Source organism: Rattus norvegicus, chromosome 7 (assembly GCF_021556685.1).
Source record: "Rattus norvegicus strain SHRSP/BbbUtx chromosome 7, alternate assembly SHRSP_T2T, whole genome shotgun sequence".
In the NCBI taxonomy this organism is placed as follows: domain Eukaryota; kingdom Metazoa; phylum Chordata; class Mammalia; order Rodentia; family Muridae; genus Rattus; species Rattus norvegicus.
In genome coordinates this window covers 15,048,033-15,057,818 of record NC_141540.1, presented here as the reverse complement: position 1 = coordinate 15,057,818, position 9,786 = coordinate 15,048,033, and the positions used below count along the sequence as shown (strand labels likewise).

Below are 9,786 nucleotides of genomic sequence, written 5' to 3'. Positions count from 1 at the left end.
GACGCGCGGGGCGGAGTCTGTAGCGGCGGGGCGGGGACAGCCTGGAACAGCAGCATAGCCGGGCTGGAAGCTCTACCTCCGTTTGCTTTTGTAGACACGGGGCGGCGTCACCCACCGGGATGTGCTGGGGACCAGAAGGGCTGAGGACAAAATCTGAGCCACCAGATAGAAGCGGTGGGGCACACCGGCCCGGGGGCGACTGCGGAGATGCAAAAGGCTCCTTGGGGGCGCAGATGCGGGAGGGGTGTGCGAGCCCTGGGAACAGTCCCAGGGTGACGGAACACTGGGGGGACTGAGGCCGAAAAGGAGGCCCGGGCCGCAGACCCAACACCTCCAGACCACGGCCTCTGAGAGCTAGCCTGGTGAAAAAAAGCAAAGGAGAGATTGGCTGTGGTGCACGCCTGAGCACTCAGGAGGCTGAGGCAGGAGGATCACTGGAGTTCCGGACCAGCCTAAGCCACAAAGTTGATTGGGGTGGAGGGGCAGGTGTGGTGCACTCCTGGCCTAGCACTGGTTAGACGGAGGCAGGAGGATCAGATCTTCAAGTCATCATTAACCTACATCAAGTTCAAGGCCAGCCTGGGCTACAGGAAAGTCACATGCTTTTTTTTTTTTTTAAAGCTATCACACTTAATTAGTTAATTAAAAGAAAAGACCTCAAAGAAAGCATCCTGTAAGGGTTTGTATAGACAGGTGAAGCTAAGTATAGCCCGACCTCATGAATCAGGTGCAGAGGGAACGCTGGGGAAGGGGTGTGAGAGGACCTGGAGACTTGGATTCCTGGCATCACACCGGAGTAGTTCTGTGGCTGAGAGACAAGGGGTTCATTCTACAGCCCCCAGTCTGCATCTTGCTCCCCAGGGGACTGCTCAGCCCCCAACACCCCCAGAGTCCCCAGACTTTCAACTCCCTGGCCCCTCAGCCAGGGCTGCTTGGCGTTTACTCAGCCCACCCCTACACACACACACACACACACACACACACACACACACACACACGGCACACGGCTTTGGGCCCACCCTCTCTCGGTGTGGAGGGGTGAAACCGTAGCCTTGGACTAGACAAATACATCACTGAGTCGCACCTGTAATGGCAGCCTCTTTTTCTCTGCTGCATAGTATTCTGGCAGTTTGACAAGGCTAACCCCTTGGGAAGCCAAGGGAGCCTCTGAGATACATTTATCAGGGATGTCAGGTTGCGGCTGAGGCCAGTTCCTCTTGGTTCCTACTGACAGTTTCCATAGTGCCCACTCTTCCAACAGAAACTCTCCACTGGATGCCAGTTAGACTAGGAACCTTGTAACTATCAATCTGTCAGCCAAAGGTATCTGAAGATGCGGCCCCTGTCCTGAAGCTTCATGGCTCCCAGTGTCTTGGAGAGGCAAACTGCCAAGGCTTCTTCACAGGCGGGCTGCAGCCCGGGGTTGAAATGGCCCCTGAAAGGGCCATGACCCTCCTTCAGCCCATCCCCTCCGGTCATCCGGGCATAGCTCTGGAAAGAGGGAGCTCGAGGATCTGAAGCCGCTACTACGCAGGGAGACGCGAAGGCGGGGACAAGGGGGGGGGTATAAGAGTGGCCGCAGCGACGCTAGCGAGAAGCCACTTTCCAGCCCCTGCCGCCAGCTACAGAGACCAGGGCGCTGGTATCCCCCGGAGAGCGGAGAGCGGCCCTCGCCCTGAGGAGGAGGAGCGGGGTCCTCCCTCTCGTCCCCACAGTCCCAGGACGCAATCTGTGAAGGCTGCCTGGAGGAGGAGGAGGGCGACAGGGCCATGGCCGCAGAGGCGACGTTGGGTCCGAACGTGAGCTGGTGGGCTCCGTCCAACGCTTCGGGATGCCCGGGCTGCGGTGTCAATGCCTCGGATGGCCCAGGCTCCGCGCCAAGGCCCCTGGATGCCTGGCTGGTGCCCCTGTTTTTCGCTGCCCTAATGTTGTTGGGGCTAGTCGGGAACTCACTGGTCATCTTCGTTATCTGCCGCCACAAGCACATGCAGACCGTCACCAATTTCTACATCGGTGAGTGCGCGCCTTCCTGGGGTTCCCGGGTGTGCGCAGGTCCGGGGTCTCAGTCAAGAACGCAACGAGGCTCCTCAGACCGCAGCGTACCCCTGCTGTGCGTCCCGCCTCTCCCTGTCATTTGAAGGCTTCAGTTGCAAACTCCAAGGTGGCAACCTCCCATCTGGCAGGTTACTAAAGGGGAGGTTAACGACTGCGCAAGGAGACAGGGCCAGCCATTTCAATAAGATGTCTGTCTTATGGACGTGATAGCCTCTGGGGTGTGTGACACATCCTAATTGGCACCAGCAGCTTGGGACTCTCCAGCTGTCTCCAATTTAAAGATGGGGAAACTGAGGCACAGAGGGACCCGAGGCTGTTGGGAATGAGTGCAAGGAAGGTGGAGGGTGCCTACTTTCTCTGTTGGACGATGTGGGGTGTGGCGAGGGGGTGTCACTCGGACCCGGATGTAGAGGTCAGGGACCCGAGTCTGGGTGCCCCCATCTTGCAGCATCTGCGTGTCCCCTACCTGTAGCTAACCTGGCGGCCACAGATGTCACTTTCCTTCTGTGCTGCGTACCCTTCACCGCGCTCCTCTATCCGCTGCCCACCTGGGTGCTGGGAGACTTCATGTGCAAATTCGTCAACTACATCCAGCAGGTACGAACTGGACCAGGGGCGAGCTGGGGAGGCGCGAGGGCTGGGGAGCAGGAAGGGAGGGGTTGGTGGGGGTGAGCTGGGCTGGGTGTGCGCTCTGGTTGAGAGCGGCCAGGGTATGGGCAGGCAGGACCTGGCTGTAAGGGTGGGTTCTAGTCCTTGACAGTGTTAGGAAGTGTGGGGACCTGTTCTGGTCTGGGCAAGGTGGGATCAGGACCTGAAGAGGCACGGAGGCATGGTCTTTTCCTTACTTATTTTAGATGTCTGAAACAGATACTATATAGACCAGGCTAGCCTGGAACTCAGAAAGATCTGCTGGCCTCCGCCACCATAGCAAGTTTCTTTTAAGATTTTTAAATTTTCTTGTTTGCCTGCGTGTGTGTTTGCACCATGTGCGTGCAGTGCCTGTGGAGGCTAGAAGGGGACGTGGGATCCCCTGGAACTGGAGTTACAGAACGGTGGTGAGCTGCCATATGGATGCCGGGAACCAAACCCAGGTCCTCTGAAAAAGCAGCAGGTGCTCTAACCGCTGAGCATCTCCCCAAGCCCTATTGGGGCACCGTCTGGTAGGGCAGGGGTCAGAGCCTGGTGTGTGCAGGGGGGTTAGGGCCTGTTACAGCTGTAGTCAAGTGTGGATACAGCCAGAGCACAGACGCACCACGTGGTGTCTGTGACAAAGGCTTGGATCAGGACGCTGGAGAGTCTGGGTGGAGCCACAGTGGGCTTGTTCTGGTGTAGGGGTCCAGATAGAGTCGAGACCAGAGCTTTGCAAAGGCTGAGCCGGTCTGGTGGGCGTGGTCTAGTGTGGGCGTGGTCAGGTTAAGTGCCTAGCCCAGACCCCAAGCAGGGCTGGGGTCTGAGGGGCATCACAGGCGTGAGGGTAAGGTGACCAATGGTCTCGACAGTGTCTTCACGCCAGGAAGGCTTACCGTGTCATGCCTCAGCTTCGGGGTGCCTAACGAACCCTAGTGTTTATCTCACTTCCTCCCTCCCCGCTCTCCTGCTCTTCAGGTCCTACTCCGGTGTCCCCTCAACCGGGGGCCAGTGGTTACTCCTCGAGGGACATGTTTGTGCATACCCGAGTGGTTAGATATGTAGTGGGACTGGCAAGGCCCACACTCAGCCCTTGGCTTTTCCAGGTCTCGGTGCAAGCCACATGTGCCACTTTGACAGCCATGAGTGTGGACCGCTGGTACGTGACTGTGTTCCCGCTGCGTGCACTTCACCGCCGCACTCCGCGCCTGGCCCTGACTGTCAGCCTTAGCATCTGGGTGGGTGAGTGTGGCTGGGGTCGGAATTAGGGTGGGGGAGGACAAGGGCACGTTCTCAGCTTCGGAGGATGTCTGCGGGAAAGGGGTGCAGACGCGGGGGAGGTGTGGCACTGATTATGGGGGTACCCTGGCTCCTGGATGGGATGCGTTCCCCACTCCCGGAGGAACTCAGCCTGGGTGGGTGGCTTAGGTTCCGCAGCTGTTTCCGCCCCGGTGCTGGCTCTGCACCGCCTGTCGCCCGGGCCTCACACCTACTGCAGTGAGGCGTTTCCCAGCCGTGCCCTGGAGCGCGCTTTCGCGCTCTACAACCTGCTGGCCCTATACCTGCTGCCGCTGCTCGCCACCTGCGCCTGCTACGGTGCCATGCTGCGCCACCTGGGCCGCGCCGCTGTACGCCCCGCACCCACTGATGGCGCCCTGCAGGTGCGGGGACTAGGGCTGGGATCGAGGGTCTTTGGGGGGGAGGCGGAGCCTGAATTGTATCCACGCGCGCGCGCACACACACACACAAACACACACACGCGCGCGAGAGAACGTGGAGAAGAGCCAGGGTGGGAATTGAGGGGCTGGTGTGGGATATCGGAGCTGAGACTGTGTGTTCATGTGGGGGAAACCCAGGGGTGGGGATGGGATGACCTTTGAGGGTAAGGGTAGGAGCCTGGGCTATTGTGCATGTGTGGAGGTACCCAGGAGGGATTTCGGAGGGTGGCCTGTCCCTTCCCGCTAACACTCCTAGGTCCCCAGGGGCAGCTGCTAGCACAGCGCGCTGGAGCAGTGCGCACCAAGGTCTCCCGGCTGGTGGCCGCTGTCGTCCTGCTCTTCGCCGCCTGCTGGGGCCCGATCCAGCTGTTCCTGGTGCTTCAAGCCCTGGGCCCCTCGGGGGCCTGGCACCCTCGAAGCTATGCCGCCTACGCGCTCAAGATCTGGGCTCACTGCATGTCCTACAGCAATTCTGCGCTCAACCCGCTGCTCTATGCCTTCCTGGGTTCCCACTTCAGACAGGCCTTCTGCCGCGTGTGCCCCTGCGGCCCGCAACGCCAGCGTCGGCCCCACGCGTCAGCGCACTCGGACCGAGCCGCACCCCATAGTGTGCCGCACAGCCGGGCTGCGCACCCTGTCCGGGTCAGGACCCCCGAGCCTGGGAACCCTGTGGTGCGCTCGCCCTCTGTTCAGGATGAACACACTGCCCCACTCTGAGCTGCCCCTGCCTGTGGGATAATCCAATCCGGCTGCTTGGCTGGGCAGCTGTTTCTAGTTTAGTTAATCTGTGTAAATGACCTTTTCTTCCAATCTGCACCAGCACACCGTGGTTTTGGCCGTGCATGTTATGATAATTCTCTATGTGCTCTGTTATCTTTGAAGATTAATGTCCTCACTCTGGTCCTAAGTCACCAAGTCCAGCTTTGCTTTGTCTGTCCTGAGACAAGGTCCTAACATGGGGGTGGGGTAAGATCATGTTACCTCTTCTGATATAAAAACAAAAATACATCATGTACCCCATTATAGTGTATCACAACGGTCACCGCAGGAGTGGAGTCCAAGGTCATCCTCAGCCACGAAGAGTATTCTGGGCCACGCCTTTAATCCCAGCTTTCCCTGGGCAGAGGCAGGAGGACCAATGTTAGTTTGAGGCCAGCCTGGTCTACAGAATGAGTTCCAGGACAGCCAGGGCTACACAGAGAGACCCTGCCCCAAAATAGCAACATGGCTGAGGAGGCTCAGTGGCTAAGAGCACAGACTGCTCTTCTAGACGTCCTGAGTTCAATTCCCAGCAACCACATGGTGGCTCACAACCATCTGTAGTGGGATCTGATGCCCTCTTCTGGTTCATTCGAAGACAGCGACTGTACTTATATATACTTATATATAATAAATAAATCTCAAAAAAAAAAATAAAGAAAAGAAAAGAAAAAGGGACAGGGTTTCTCTGTGTGGACCAGGCTGGCCTGGAACTCAGAGACCTGTGTGCTGGGATTACAGGGGTGCGCCACTGTGCCCAGCTCAGCTTTTTTTTGTTTTGTTTTGTTTTGTTTTGTTTTGTTTTTGGTTCTTTTTTTCGGAGCTGGGGATCGAACACCAGGGCCTTGCGCTTCCTAGGCAGGCGCTCTACCACTGAGCTAAATCCCCAACCCCGCTCAGTTTCTTTTAATTAAAAGAGTGAGTGGGAGAGCTTATCAACAGTTAAGTGTTCATCCTGTTCTTCCAGGGGATCTGAGTTCAGTTCCCAGCACCCACACCAGATGGCTCACAAAGGTCTGAAGTGAGATTCCCCTGGAACTGGAGTTAATATGATTGTGAGGTTCCGTGTAGGTGCTGGGAATGGGGGTTCAGGCTCTGGAGCAGAGGATTGAGTCCTCTTACCCCACGCCATCTTTCAGCCCCACCTAATGGGTATTAGTTTTGAGATAGGGTCCCAGTAGGTAGCTCTGAGTGGCTGTGAGGTCACCATGTAGATCAGGCTGGCCCAAAACTAAACAGTGACTCCTGCTTCTGAGCACTGAGGCTAAGGGCAGAGGGAGCACACGGTGCCTGGTCCCATCGTGCTATAGAGACAGGGGCTCTTTCTGGACCAGGAGCTAGGCTGGCTGGCCTGGAACACCACAGATCCTCCTGTCTCCGGGCTGGATTGAAGGTGCACCCACCCAGGTCTGGGCTTCTACAGAAGCCCTGGGGACTGAACTCAGGCCCTCATACTTCAACGTGAGCCCTTCACTGACGGAGCCATTTCCTGAGGGGTTGGGTGGAGGGCAGTTTGAAGAAGAAAACTGTTATTTCGCCTCTACCAGGCACTGGTGGGCTCAGAATCATGGAAGGAGAGTGAACTGGACTCACCTGCTTACCTGCAGGGTGGCCAGGAAGCAGAAGGAAGCAGGAGACTGGAGTTGTCCCACCCACCCCCATCCGCAGGAACCCACTCCTTCCAGCCAGTGTACATCGTGTGAAGTTTACCCTTGGGCTGATCTCTCTGCCCTCAAATCTTGTTTCGTTCAGGACAGGGCATTGTAGTGCTTATACCAAGAGCTTCCTGTGTAATTGCTTGTGTAAGCAATTCTTACCATTTATTCTCTGCACTGTCAATAAATGCTGATCACCCAATGGCTGGGCAGGACAAGGAATAGGGAGGGAGCTTGGGGGGAGGAGGAGGAAATCAGAGAGGGGAGGGAGAGAGAAGAGAGTTTTAGATCTGTCACAAGGATGAGGAGATAGCCACACAGGGAGGTCGGAGAAGACAACATGGGAAAAGCACCGGAAGCAGAGAGCTAGAACAATGTAACAATCACCACAGAGCTGGGGCGGGAGACAGAGGGATGAATATTGCCCAGCCACTGAGGGGCAGCTGGAAAGAAATCTTGGTTTCTCTGTGTGGTTATCCGGGACTAGCAACGGTAAAGAAATAATGCCGCCATGTTAATTTACAAATTACACTTACAGTATAAGAATGCATTTTTAAAAACCAGGCCCCAGGGGCTGGGGATTTAGCTCAGTGGTAGAGCGCTTACCTAGGAAGCGCAAGGCCCTGGGTTCGGTCCCCAGCTCCGGGAAAAAAAAAAAGAACCAAAAAAACAAAAAAAACAAAAAAAAAAAAAAAAAAAAACAGGCCCCAGCTCTCCCGTTTAATCACCTCCAGTCAGCTACTGCCAAATCACAGATCCAGTCTGAAAGGAATCCATCTTCAAGGGGCCTAGACGCCCTCGATGTTAGGAAGGAAGTTCTTCATTGGAGAAGTGTGTGTGTGTGTGTGGGGGGGGGGGGTGCCTGCAGGAGATGGCAAATCTGCATAGCTGTGAAGAGACAAAACCCACTTCCATCTCAAAAGCCTCGGATATAAAATTCTACAGAGGAACCACAGCCAGAGAGACTGTAATTCACCTGCCTCTGCCTCAGGAGTGGTGGGATAAAGGTATTTGCCACTATTGGCATCCGGCTCACCTCCAGCCTAGAACGCCCCCAGCACGGGCTGGGACGGGGTCACGGGTAGAGCAATCATCTAGCAAGGATTCCATTTCTAGCATCTAAAAGTATAAATACATTTGAAAATGACGGGGCGCTGTTTGCCCTTTCCTTGTAATTTAACTTCGTGATACACTGAGGCAGAAGGATCACAGCCATCGTGAGATACACAGTCACACCCAGTCTCAACAGAAAAAAGCTATGTAGGAGAACTTCAGGTCTCAGTTTCTCCAAATCTAACTTGGGAAACTGTCTTTTTAGGTGCAATAGCACCACCTGGCGGCCACCAATGCCACATTGAAGCCCCGCCTCCATGCCGAACCCTACCCTGGGCGCAGTTCCGCTGGCGCCCGGCAGGAGGCGCGCATACGTTGCGGCGCCAGTCGGACGCCTTTCAAGTCCCCAGAGATGTATCTCGTGTAGGAGACCTGTCATTACGCTTACCACCTGGACCCTTGGCCAAATATATCCCTGCCATAAAAGCAGATATAGGCTTCTGTCGTTGAAGATTCTTTTTTTAAAAAAAGTACTGAGAGGGGCTGGGGATTTAGCTTAGTGGTGGAGCGCTTACCTAGGAAGCGCAAGGCCCTGGGTTCGGTCCCCAGCTCCGAAAAAAAGAACCAAAAAAAAAAAAAAAAAAAGTACTGAGAGCAGTATTTTAGAGGTCAACAACATGGCCCAATAGGGTAAAGGCACTTGCTGACAAACTTGGCGTCCCCAGAAGCTCAGCATCCCCAAATACACATAAAGGTGGAAAGAGAGAACCGACTCCACTAAGTTTTCCTCTGAGGGCCGCTGAAGCCCTTCTCCCCATGTCTGTCTCTCTCTCTCTCACCGGATATAATTTCTGTTGCTTTCATAATCTAGGTGGGATGTTGGGGGCGGGTGTTCAGGGACACACAAGATGCTTAGAGATGGGGTTAGTGTGCTCGTTGCACAGGCTGAAGGGAAAGATCTGCTAGCCCGTTTGATGCTGGGGAAGAACGCAGGCCCAGCTCCACCCCGGGGCCACACCCCAGATTAAGGTGTCTAAAGTTTGAAGGCAAGTTCCTGCCACCTGCAACTTTTAGCCTCGCGGGCTAAGGTTCCAAACACCTGCTGCAGTCTCGGGTTCTAGGGAGGGTTCCCAGGACTTGGATCCGCCCATCTCCCAAGACTTGCCCCCCCCCCCCACGCACACAAGTGGCTTTCAAGGGGCAGACTGCTCAAGATCCCAACAGTCCAACAAGGGAGCTGGCCCAACCATGGGGAATTTGTAGAAGTCGGGGGTTGCCCTGAGCACTGGCGTTACCCACTAGGGTCGCCTCGACTTCTGGCTGAGCTCACATCATGCCTCAGTTTCCCATTTCTGCAAAATGGGACCTCAATCCAGTACTCTACCAAGAAGAACTGGTTGGACGAGGCAGGGGCTTCACTGAGTTGGTTCACTGAGATGGCTCTCCTTTCCCTGGCTCATAGGTGGGGTCGTCACGGTTCCTCGCATTTCCTCGAACGCGCGCGCAGCCCAATCCCGTGCTTTTGCGCACGCAGCACCCTCACACCCCCGCGTTCCGGCCCCCGCAGATCTAGCCTCTCCGGGGTTTTAAAGCCCATTTCAGAGGCGCGGAGCCCCAGGCTGGGAAGGTTTGGGTAGCATCGTGGGCGGAGGTTCCAGCTCCAAGCTTGGCTGATCCATCTCACGTTCCGAGTGAAACCAGGAAACGACCGGGGGCCCAGGTGGCTTTCCGCTCCGAGGTGGGGTGAGGAACCTTTGCAACTCTTCGGGATTCCCGCGATGGGGCTCTCGCAGCCCCGCCCTCCCGCTCGCGGCCTCTGCGCCGTGGGCTGCGGCGTGCACTTTGCGCACGGTCCCTAAGGTGGGGGCGGAGCGTCCCTCAGTCCGGTTCCCCCTTCCTTTTATTATTTATTATCATTT

The 9,786-nt window shown here is 56.1% G+C and overlaps 1 protein-coding gene across 3 annotated transcripts; it reads left to right on the top strand.

Annotated features, from left to right (window-relative positions):
- The first annotated feature begins 1,595 nt into the window (after positions 1 to 1,595).
- Positions 1,596 to 5,254, top strand: Kiss1r (KISS1 receptor). Of its 3 annotated transcripts, none has more exon segments than NM_001301151.1 (5): positions 1,596 to 2,013; positions 2,528 to 2,652; positions 3,789 to 3,924; positions 4,111 to 4,343; positions 4,671 to 5,254. In NM_001301151.1, coding segments are annotated over 5 exon segments (1,185 nt in total). In that variant the 5' UTR covers positions 1,596 to 1,769; the 3' UTR covers positions 5,118 to 5,254.
- The last annotated feature ends 4,532 nt before the right edge of the window (positions 5,255 to 9,786 follow it).

What these genes read in the sequence shown, in the direction of transcription:
- Kiss1r (XM_087559175.1), top strand. Translation starts at nt 1,770, where the DNA reads ATGGCCGCAGAGGCGACGTTGGGTCCGAACGTGAGCTGGTGGGCTCCG. An exon ending in CGTCACCAATTTCTACATCG is followed by an intron (nt 2,014 to 2,527) that starts GTGAGTGCGCGC and finishes CCCTACCTGTAG; the next exon opens with CTAACCTGGCGGCCACAGAT. An exon ending in TCGTCAACTACATCCAGCAG is followed by an intron (nt 2,653 to 3,788) that starts GTACGAACTGGA and finishes TGGCTTTTCCAG; the next exon opens with GTCTCGGTGCAAGCCACATG.